Source organism: Fukomys damarensis, unplaced genomic scaffold, assembly GCF_012274545.1.
Source record: "Fukomys damarensis isolate Sample0158 unplaced genomic scaffold, DMR_v1.0_HiC HiC_scaffold_37, whole genome shotgun sequence".
Classification (NCBI taxonomy): domain Eukaryota; kingdom Metazoa; phylum Chordata; class Mammalia; order Rodentia; family Bathyergidae; genus Fukomys; species Fukomys damarensis.
In genome coordinates this window covers 49375534-49387751 of record NW_022900949.1, presented here as the reverse complement: position 1 = coordinate 49387751, position 12218 = coordinate 49375534, and the positions used below count along the sequence as shown (strand labels likewise).

General features: G+C 33.9%; 1 protein-coding gene across 2 annotated transcripts in view; it reads right to left on the bottom strand.

Moving 5' to 3' along the window:
* Positions 1-12218, bottom strand: part of Ppp2r3a (protein phosphatase 2 regulatory subunit B''alpha) — a 145825-nt gene that overhangs the window by 84507 nt on the left and 49100 nt on the right. Inside the window, exons 1-2 of one of the 2 annotated variants that reach the window (XM_019207668.2) lie at positions 6949-7324; positions 3072-3338 (exon numbers count right to left, since the gene is read on the bottom strand). In XM_019207668.2, coding sequence (XP_019063213.1) covers positions 3072-3338; positions 6949-7080 — 399 coding nt within the window. In that variant the 5' untranslated portion in view covers positions 7081-7324. Of the gene's footprint in view, positions 1-3071; positions 3339-6948; positions 7325-12218 lie in introns of those variants that run through there. The other variant, XM_010625509.3, reaches the window with a different exon arrangement.

The following is a 12218-nucleotide window of genomic DNA, read 5'->3' as shown; positions in this document are numbered from 1 at the left end:
GGGAGAAAGGACTTCTTGTCAGGGAAATATCTGGAGGGAAGAGGGTCAACCCAGTAGACCTCTATTCAAGAAGGGTAGGTTGCAGGACTGTGACAGGCACTAATAACTCGGATGAGCTCTCCACACACAGTGACCCCAGCTTCATATGGGAGAACTACTACACCTTAATCTGGGCAATTTCTCCTCATTTCCTACCTGAAGCGTTCCATGACACCTTCTGTCTTTCACACAAACTGTTCCCACATTAGAAATATCCCATTTGGGATTATGCAGTTAACATGTTATAAAACAAAACAATTTGAGATGTCCTAAATTTAATTACAGTGGAGAGGTTAGGGTTATTTGTAAATGAATAAAATTTCCCAACTGTAACTCCGACTATGAAGCAATAATTACTTCTCCTCCTCTCATTCCAAAGTTTCCAGTGCTTCCTGTTATCCTGTCCCTCTTATCTACAGTCATGTAGGTGACAGTGCTTTCTTTCTTCAAAGCTTGTAAGAAATGTTTTTATCTCTGGTCTGGTGGACATTTTCCAACTGATATGTAGCCCACATGCTCAAGTTGCTCAAACTGGTCCCAGGACCTGGTCCTTTTTTTTTTTTTCTTGGTTAGCATCTGTTTAAAAATAAACCCTTTTATTTCAGACATCCCCTCATTTCACGAGTTTTAACACTTTACCTCCAAATGTACACTTCATCCATCCTTGCTAGATTTTGTATTTTATATTTAGATCCACAGCTTCAGCCCATTCAGCACAATGACCCTTTTGATTCTGTCATCTAATGTAATAGTCACCTCAAAGAATTGGGTAAGAAAATGCTGAATGCCTTGGGTAAAGAGCTTGCAGTTTGATTACTAGTGGTTAGAAGTTAGCTAGTATCAGTATATGTTCAGAGAGATAAACATACATAGAAGCAGCATCAAGCCAGAAATTAAGAGGATTTGTCTCCCAATATGAAGAAGTTCTATGACTTCAGGTAAGTACTTGTGGAAATAAGTTTTCTTCATAAGTAAAACAGAATGGCAAATAGGTACGTTCTTGTTCCTAGAATGAAAGAGTTTGTTTTTCATGAGAAACATCTAGGGATCAACAAGCACATTCTAGGATGGGAAAGGGAAACAAAATAAAAGAAAATATTCCTTTCTAGTTCCTTAAACACACTAGGTACAAAACATTCAAATGCTCTGTGAGGTCAGAGTTAGGGGAGAGAATAGGGTGTTATAACAGCAGAATGGCTATACCATTTTGTTTTACTCCATCTTGTTTAAGATTAGCTTTACTTTGCAAGACTTCTCCTTGAACAGTTATTCTGTTTTAGCCTCTGCCCAGTATTGTAACTTCTGAAGAAAAACCCTTCTTAAATGGCTGAGATATTAGTTACTAGAGTCAATTATTCCAGGAAAAAAGGGGTGAAAAGGGGGAAAATTGGTCCTCAGACCTCTTAATCAGTAATGTTTCTTTAGTTTTTCAGAACCATCTGGGGTTTTCAAATACCAAGTGTGGGCCCAAAGACTTGCTAATTCTGTTTTCTAAGAGAAGGATAATGTTTAATTTTCAGGAAAATAATGTATTTATTCAAAGGATTATGGGGACTGGCCCAGGAGACAAAGGTCATTTGTAATTACAAGAATGTTCGGATTAAAGAGAAAAAGAATCCCTTGAATGATAAAGATTGTTATGGGAGCAAATCAACATGCAGGTGCTTTATCCATTTTCCCACTACCCTTTTACCGTCATCAAAAAAGACCTTTATGTATTTAAATTCTCCAAGGTAAGAATTTTGAGAATGGCAATCCTTTCATCATCTTAGAACTAGCCCTTGGATAAATCTGATTTCCTTCTCACCAATTCTATTTCCTGAATATTGGCTTTTGAGCAGTAAGCAAAATGGACTTGGGTTTAGTATCAGCATGAATGGAATGTAGGGACTTCTTCAAAAAGACAGGCTAGAAGATAGGTCTTTAATGTGGATGTTGTAGAGGTTGATAGGAGTGGAAACTCATCTTGGAGGGGAGAGGTAGGAGAGTACAAATGCAGAGGTGTGCCTGAGAGGTTAAGGAGGTCAGGCTCATTCAGGAAATAGTTTCAGGCAAGTATGGAATGATACTGGAATGCCAAAAAGAGAAGTTTTGGTTTTATCCTGAAAAACAGTAAATTTCAAACTTTTAATGTTACTCTTGAAAGGAAGAGAAGTCTTCCAAATGTGCATAGAGACTTGGGAACTTCCACTTTATATTTTACCTGCCTCCATGTGGCCTTTTATCTACTAAACCCTTCTGAAGCACAACTTGGAACCACTGCTAAATTCTGAGGTATAATATGATTTTAAAATATATACATGATAAAAATAAAACCCAAACAAACAAACAAACAAACAAGCACTGCTAGCTTGGGTGAGAATCCCAGAATACTGCTGAGCTGAGGAATGGCATGATCAACTATAACCTGATAGTTACATTCAGTGTTAATTGTTCTGGGAGGAAAATGGAAGTGTAGAATCCAGTTACAGTAGTCCTGACAGTTGGGAGCTAAAATCTTATATCAGAGATAGTTGAATGAATATATGGTAAATTACCAAAGACTTGCTTCCTAGTGTCACATCTATTTATTTCTGGGTAAAATGACAATGTTGAGATGGCCTAATAATTCCTTGTCTAATTTCAGGGCAGAATAATGATCAATAAATCGGAACAAAACAGACTCCTATTCATTATAAGGATATAGTTTCTAAAAAACAAAGCTATATAATATAGAACAGACTACCCAGCAAGGGAAATGAGCTTCTAGTCACTGAAAGCATTTAAGAAAAGAATGTATTTATGAGATGGTGATGCCTTGAAGGGATTCCTACATTAAATGGGAGGTTGGACTAGAATACCACTAAAATTTGTATTCAAACTTAAGATTCTATGAATAATGATTATAGTTTAGAGATGTATCAGGATTAAATAACTTTTTTTCAACTTGGAAAAAAGTTCTATGCAAGCTTAAAAGTAGACTAAGAGTCAGGGAAGATGGGGATATTAGGACTGCTGGAGAAATGGGGATTATTAATCAGTTAGTAAATTACCTTTGCAATCTTTCCCATTTCACAAATGTCTGCTTTCTGATCTTCAATATCCATAAAAGCAGTTTCAATTCTGCTTAGAGTCTGTTCATGGTTACTGCAGGTATCGGGGAGTCCTTCAGGAAAGTAGAACCGTGGAATGTTTATGGACAATGGTGCATTTACAACATTATTCACAGCTGGAATAGGAGAGTGAGGTTGGGGACTACTTGAAAAGGTGGCTGGAGGTGGAAGTGGTGTTTCAGGTTTCTTTTCTGGTTTATTTTGAATCTGGAAGAGAAATGGGATTGTAAGACATGAAAATTCTAAACAGTATCTACTTCTTGAGCATCCTCACCAGTAATAGGAACTCATGTATAAATATAAAAAAACCACAACTTCAAACAGTAGAAATTAAGGGCTGGGTTTACTACAGGTCAGTAAGCATGTTTCTAGGGAATGCTTCCATATAAAATAAATCAATATATTATTTGTCAATACTCAAGTTTACATAGATTTGTTTTAGAAGTCTTGCAATGTATCTTCCCATTAATCATTTGGCAGACATTTCAAAAATAATCAAAGAACAAGGTCAGTTGATACAGTGGATGTCTCATGGTACATGGCTTAGTTTCTTGGAACTGGATTAGTAAATTCCTTTTGAAGAATGTTCTTGTCTTTCTGTGAATTTCTGCTTCTCCTTCAACTGGTAGAAACAAGTTCTTTTAAAATATATAGATATAAAATTTATTTGGGGCAGAGAGCTATTTTTACTTTCTTCGCTAGTTAAACTTTGCCTAGGTGGAAGAAATTGGCAGCTTCAGAGAAAATCTTTTGTTATGAAAACTAAAGCATTTTAGTTCTGGCTAATTTACTTAACACTAGAGGCATGCCACTTTTCCCAAGGTACACATTTATTTCCTTTTTTGATATACTTTAAGAGGCAAGGGCTGTACCTATTAATTTTATCACAACCAAACTCCCTTTAGAGTTAATTAGCTCATTTATAGTTTATAACTTTTCCTTTTTCCAAAAAACATTTGAGGGATGTATTGTACAGAAATATTAAAAAGGACAGTCACAGGAGGGTGGGTGGGAAGGTGGTGGGGAGATTAAATTACTCATGATTAAGGAAAAAGGGAAGGGAGGTGTACCACCATTCAGAGAGGAGCTTGTTTTTACCATTGAAGACTAAATTAAATTCTGAGATCCTGAGCAGAGAAGGTAAAGATCCATGAAGATTTCGAGGCTTCTAATTTATATGCTAAAAACCAAGGCTCATGAACATAGCATTGTGCCAGTGCTTACATAAACTACAAAAGATAGAAACAGCTACCAAGTTTATTTTATTTTTTTGGTACCAGGGAGTGAACTCAGGACCTTGCACTTGTGAAGCAGGTGGTGGCACCACTGAGCTAAATCCCCGGCCCTGTTTATTTTAAATTCACTGTGAACCCAAAGTATTATGCAAATGTTCTCCTTCCTTAAATTACCTTAGACATATCCTTAAAGTCTGAACAATGATCCCATTTAAAACCATAGTCAAAAAAGAAACAGCTTGGAGGGAAGGAAAAGATACGAATGAAACACGAAAAAATTAACAGATAACAGTGATGGCTTACTAGTCTGTGACCTTAAGAAAGTTACTTAACCTTTTAAAATTTCAGTAATAACCTCAATTCCTTGAAAGACTGTTGTGAGGATTTAAGGAGATTATAGAATATAATGTAAAAGCTTCTGCACAGTGGTGGGAACAGATCTGTCGTCAGGAAACAAAATGAGTGACAAAGTCAAAGGGTAGGGGGTTCTCAAAAGGTTAAATTATATATATATATATATAATATGGGAACATCCTAGATTCAGTATAGGAAACAAAATGAGTGACAAAGTCAAAGGGTAGGGGGTTCTCAAAAGGTTAAATTATATATATATATATATATATAATATGGGAACATCCTTCAGATTCAGTAACTACTTCCACTTCTAAAGCAATTTGAATTACACACCATGTTTAAGAAACTGACAATCTATTCTATGTAAATATTTATTTCTTCTTTAATGAAAATTCCACAAGTATTGTTACATAGTTCCATGAGTCAGTTAAGAGTAGAAAGTATTCTTGAAATCTTAATATGACAGTTCTTTCTTCAGAGGCTTTACCTAGGTCACTTATATTATTGCCACTTCCTTTGCACTATTTAATACAGAAAGGGGTTTGTGAGAATACAAGTTCACAATCGTCAAAATTGTATCCCCAAAATGTTTTTCATGGTATGATATCTAGGGAAGTTATGGATAATTTCAGGGCAATTATGACAACAGAATTAGGGCTATTGGTGCAAGTGGGGACACACAGGCACTAGTGGGAAAGGTTGAGAGTAAGACTTTCAATGTTAACTCTGCTTTTGCTTTAATAGAAGTAAACAACTTTCAGAACAAAGGTTAAACGACATTCATAACAAAGGCTGTCAAAGCTTTTATCTGAATGGGAAAAATTTGATTATATACTATTGCTTTTCTTTGTATACTTCTCAACATATAGCAACTCACTGATAGGAAAATATTAACTCACTGGTTAATTCTATTTACAATAAGATGGTGGTGACATTTAAAAGGAAAATAATATAGGAAGAATCCAGTTATTTTGAACTTCGGGTATATCAATTTATTTTCCACTGAGTTCAATAAGAAACACATAATTTGAACCTTAAAGTAGTGTGATAAAATTGATCCTTTATAAAAATTAAATAAAACCTAGTTATATAAATTTTTACAGATTCACTGGCAAGTATAACATCTGCTCATTTTAAGTAAAGCTGTTTAAGTCTAAGATAGGAGCAGCATTAAAAAAGAATAAGCTGGGTAAAGTGCCTTAGTTAAATGAATAAACAAATAAATAAGAAAAGGGAGAGAAAAAGAAAAAAGATTTTCACGTTTTACTCAAATAACCTGAAGTTATTCTGGGTCGGAATGACTATGAAACTCTGATTTCTTGATGGAATTTGGACACCCAGCATTTGTATAGCCTTTGATTTATATTAATATTATGCAACTTGTGAGGTGAGACACTGACCCTAAGAGGTTGTAACCAAGAAAGTAGACTCTGAAAAATAGTCATCAGAGGTATAAGTCACTAAATCTCAGTTTGCTGAGGGGAGGACATTTTTTCACAATTTAGTAGAAACTGCCATTCTTCATCATGTATATTAGACATACACAATTGTCTACATATAAAAAATGGCCTTTAAAATATTACCAGTATCATTATATTAAAAAAATTCCCCTTATCTACACTTTTAGTTTTTAATACCAGAGAAACTACTCAGTATTTACTCGTGTGTCCTATTTATTTCACTTAAGAGTAATGCCTCAATGTGCATCCATTTAGCTATAAATGTTTTTAGTTTCTCATTCTTTATGGCTGAGTAGTACTCCATTTTATAGAAAAACATCTTCTTTACAAGATCAGTATATTTTTTACACAAACATTCCTTATGGATACAAATATGTTAATAACAGGCTAATGATTCAAAGTGTAAATAAGGCTTTTAACACAGAAATTCTAATTACTCAAAAATATTTCTATTAAAAATTCTAGTATTTTTCTGGCTTACTTATAAAATATTTGTTGGGTTGTATTTATTCTCTCTAAAACTGGATTCCCTCTGTACAAGAGAAAAATATGTGAGTACTGTACTCCAGGTCCAGAAGGTCTATTTTTAAACCTGTTGGAATCCCTCTACAAATAGCTTTCTGCAAATAGCTGAACAGAGAACACAGATTAATTCCTTGATATAATATCAAGACACAAGTGAGCAATAAAGTTATTTGAGTTAGTTTTAGTTCACTGGGTGGTTTTATTAGTAATGAAATATTTTAAACAAACACCCAAGTTTCAAACCTGTGTTTGCTGAAATGACTTCAACCGCTTCTTAAACCGTGATGGGAGAACAAAATCACAGCCCCTTGCCAGGAAAGCTAACTCTCCCCTTAAATCCGGGTCCCTTCGTAAAGATGTTTCCTTGATCATCATCTTTGAAAAGTGAGCATTTACTTCGCAACTGTCCGGCACACTTCTGAAGATAGTCAGATTTAATAAGTTGTCAATCTTGTCAGCAGAAAGGTATTTTTCTTATCTTCCAAAGAAATTAAATTCAAGCATTGTGCTTTCCCAGCCTCCAGGGACCACAATCCATGCTCGTCCTGACATGTAGCTGGTTCTCAAATACAGCCTGTGGCTCGCAGTATCCACTCATAATTTTCAAATTAGAAAGACAGCCTGTAAAGGGACTGTTGCTCTTTGTAGGTAGCTTTATGTCAAATTGACCTGTACATGTTGAGAATACAGAGCCTTCTGGGAAAGGAAGCACCCACTACTCTGAGTACCAAAGTTAGAAACATTACAGCTGGATCTAAAAATAGCAACTTCTCAGATAAAGCTAACTTCTTAAACTCAAAGTATATGAGGTGTCAGTAAATCCACATAAAGCAGTTTCTCCCAAACTAGGAATAAAATAATTTATAGAGCATTTTCAACTTTCACTACTTAAATTTTTCTGAAAACAGACTGAACTTCAAATCGGAAACTATTAAGAACTGTTTATTTTTATTTCTTATTTGGAGGAAATAAAATATTAAAAACCCTTTAGACCTCTCTAGTCCAAATATGGAGAAAAACAAACTTTCAATCTCAAATGGTAATTTACAAAAACAATTGTTGGTCTCAGATTTTAAAACCTTTTTTTTTTTTAAAGAGAAGACTAGCTTAATCAAATATACTTTCTTTTGAAATTAGTATAGATGTATTTTGAAAATTTATTGACAAGTGTTCAAGAAAGTGGAACAACTGAATACTGTAGACAGAAGTTTCAGATACATTATGATTGAGTAAAATTTAGCTAAACTAAGGGTATAAAAGATGATTAAACAATGATGTCATGGTACAACCTGAATTTATAAAACTTATCTTGAGGAACTTTAAATAAATCATCTCCGATTTAGAAAACATTACATCACTTTATCATACATTAAATGCTGGCCTCATCTTGTTATTTACAATAAGCATTTATGTTTAATATTTAGATTTCGGTATTTATTTTTAATCTCATCATTCAGTATTTATAGTTCTAGATTGTGAAATAAATATCATTTAAAAAACAAAACAAATAGTTTGCAATCTTCTTTTATTGTCTAATTTAGCTGGCATTAAATTCTTTACTTTTCTGATTGAGTGTAGTGGTACATGCCTGTAATTCTAGCACTCAGGAAGCTAAGGCAGGAGGATCACCTTGAATTTGAGGCCCACCTAAGGCTACACAGTGAGTTCAAGGCCAGCCTGAACACATAGTGAGATCCTGTTTCAATTAAAGAAAAATCTTTATAGTTTTCCATAACTTAAATCAGTTTTTTTCCCATTGATTTTAAGACAGTCTAACAAATCTACAATGTGTACACTGGGCTTATATGTCTATACTTATAGTTTAAAGAAAAATTTTTTAAGCTGTGGGACTTCAGCTCATATTAAATCTTAGCTGTTGTAAGATTAAAAAAAGATTACAGCTGAAAACCACTGGTTTTATGCTTCATTCTGAGCCCTTCCTTATTTCCCCACTATTCTCTCTTTCTGGGCTTACATGGTAATTTTTTAAGCTAGCTAGCTTTCTTGTATTTTTTCCTTACACTCCTGCTTAGAATATTTTTCCTTTTCTCATTACTTATCTTTAAATTAAAACAAAATTTTGTTATAAACGGAACTCAGTCTTTAGACTTATGACTTCATAAGGAGGGGCAGGGAAGAGGGAGAAAAAGGAAGGGAATGGAAAAAAAAGAATAGAAGAAAAAAATGGAAACAAAGTTTTTGTAAATAATGAGAGGAAAAAGGGTTGAAGGGAGGAGAGAGGAACTGGGAAAGAAAGAAGAATCAAGATATATTATGTACAGGTACAAATTCCCTATGATGAATGTGAACATATATAACAAAGGTATATCAATAAAATTTAAAGTTAAAAAAATGAAATAAAAACAAAGACATCTGAATAACACTTTGAATTAACATGTTTAAAATTGCCTACTTTATGATATCCTATAGATCACTAGACTCAATCATGTTCAGGTAAAGAAGCTTCTATCTGTAATATTTTATAATCTAATAATTATTTCCCAATAGTGTTTAATCCCTTGAGGCAAGTTCAATTTTATAATAATTCACTCACTTAAATATTTTTATGATCACTTATTATGTGCCAGAGACTTTGCTGGGTGTGACAGAAGATAAGGAAGTGGTGTCCTTTTCCTCATTGCACCTCCTAGAATAATGTTGATTTGGAACAAAGGACAAGAACTGACATGTAAAATGAATATATGGGAGGGAGGGAGGGAGAGGGAGAGAGAGAGAGAGAGAGAGAGAGAGAGAGGGAGAGAGAGAGAGAGAGAGAAAGGCGAATAAAGAGGACAAGAAAGAGGGAAACAAGAGAGGATTTCTCAGGAATTTTGGGTACAACTTGAATTCATACATATCAAAATGGAAAGCTAGAATGGAAAGTAAAGGCTATCTTGGTGATAATGAGTATCATATTGTAAATAACAGCTGATGGAGCTATGCCTCTTAGAAGCCACAGTTTTTTAGGGTAAACACCTAAACTGTGATCTCCAAAAGTAGATTATGAGAGGGGATGACAGAACCACTCCCCAGACACAGTCTAGATTAGTCTCTATTTGCTGGTAATCTCAGGGGAAATGGCAAGATTCTCAAAGGTCTGTATCTTACTCTTTGTTCTTATGAAGTAGAGAGACAGAAAGGTACAGTATATTATAGTTTAGCTCATGAAATGATCACAGGTAATTTTATCCAATTTCTGAAGATGGTCATGTTAAGAAAAGCCTAGATTTAGGAATGTAAGTCTGGATAAAATAGTGGAATCTCTTTGGGCATCTTAGAAAAATTACTTTTATCTTTTCTTTGTACAAAAAGATGATATTAGTTGTCAGGAAAAATTTAAATAAAAAGTGATGATTACTAACAAATATCTACTGAGCATCTGCTAAATGCCAGCTGCTAGTCTAGGTTTGGGGATATAGTAATGAACTAAACATAAATATGTAACCTATAAATGATTGTTACCATATTATTCAAATAGATGAAGTCTATGTTTGGCAATATGTTGACAAGTCATTAATCTTAAAATTATTAAAGCTATTTAAAAATCTTAAAATTTTAATTTGTACTTTCAAAATCTAGGCATGTTTTCTCCTTAGTTGAAAGGTTTACACTAGACTTAAATATCAGTTTTTTTTTAAAAAGTAGTCTTTATCTTTACTTTAAATCTTCCTCCTTCATTGACGAATCTTGCTATCACTTTCCAGTCTTTCAACTGTAAAAATGGAATTTAAAAAAATTTTAATTTGATTTTTTTTGTTTTTTTGAGTCAGGGTTTCACTATGTAGTTCAAGCTAGCCTTGAGCTCACTATGTAGCTCAGGTTGGCCTCAAACTTGTAGCGATCCTTCTGCTTTAGCATCCTGAGTGCTGGGATTACAGGTGTGTGCCACCATGCCTGGAAAAATAGAATTTTCAAATCTTTGTTTTTATTAAAATTAAGTAAAAATAACTAATTTAAAGATAGTCAGGCTTATTATTTTAACCTCTGAATTACCATTAACATGTTATTGCCTCATAAAGCTAAATACAGTCCAAAAATAATTATAATACCATCAGCTGGTCTTAATAAAACAGAATTAAGGTATCACTTATTACCTGAATTACCAAATCATTAGTTTCTTATTGTTTTAATACTCCATTATCCTCCATGTCAAAACATGTCCTCAATAATTCATTTATCTGATTATGAAACTCTTTGGGATCTCAGCTACATCATCTATTTGCATCTTTATAAGCAGTGTTCTTAACTCTTATTTAACTTGCTTGCTGGGCATTGGCATACTTATTCCAGAATCTACAGAGTTGTTGCCTGTCACATGGAGGCCTTGTACACTGTATTCTGAAGATTCATTAGCCAATGATAGAGAACAATATAGTGAGAAAGTCTTCATGCATAAAGAGGAAAAAAGAAGAGTATTTAGGACAGAAGACACTTAAAAAGCTATCTTAGATGGAAAAGTCAGAGTAAACTGTGTTTAAGAAGGAGAGAGGAGATAAGCCATAGTGAGAATCATTCATGAAGAATTTACTATACTTGGGCCTATTTTAAAAAAATGATCTTCGTACTGCTGCTTCCAGAGTTGCTGAGACTGTATGCGCATGCATACAACTGCACTCAGCTTTATTTTTATGTCTGTTGGTACATGAACATCATAAACCACTGATACTCTTTGCTGATATTTAATAATATTTCTAAGATTTGCCTATGCACTTAACAAAATAGGACACTGAGCCTTATCAATAGTTGGTTTTGCTGATCTACCATGAAATACTATCTGAACCAGGAGTAAGAAAACTTTCCATAAGTGTCCAGATAGTAAATATTTTAGGCTTTGGGGTCTCTATTATAACTATTTTACTTTGCAGAAAGAGCCCCAAAACCACCACAAGTCATATGTTAATAAGTAGGTGTGGCTGTGGTACTGTCACCAGCAGGCTAGACTTGGCCCCAGACTGCCTAGATCTAGACCAATCCTCTATTAATTTCTCAGTATCTTCCCAATATTTTCTATTTGGTTCCCTCTCACAAAGAGTTTTGAATTTCACTTATATCTGGAAACACTGCTCACTTCTGAGAAATTATTTTGAAATTCATATCAAATATTAATGACAATACTGTCAAATCAATTTTTTTTCAAGCAATGTCATTGAAAGTACTACCCATATGCTACATTAATCAAAATGTTTTGAATAACTGATAAATTTCCAACTGTTCAAAAAGAAAAAAAAGGACTTAATTTAAAATTTAACCTTTAATGCTTTTGGATAAACATAAGCCTTAATGCAAACTCTTTGCCTTAAATGGTAGAATATTTAGAAATTTGCACAAATTACAAAAAAAACCCCAAAACATTGTTTGGGAGGGTTAAAATAGAAAGTTGTATGACTCTGTATGTGTACAGATTTTTATACACATATGTATATACAGGCTGACTTGATCTAGACTATTAAATCCACCCTGCAAGCTAATCCCCCCACCGCAACGGTTGCCATACGTCTTTGCTAGTTAGTACC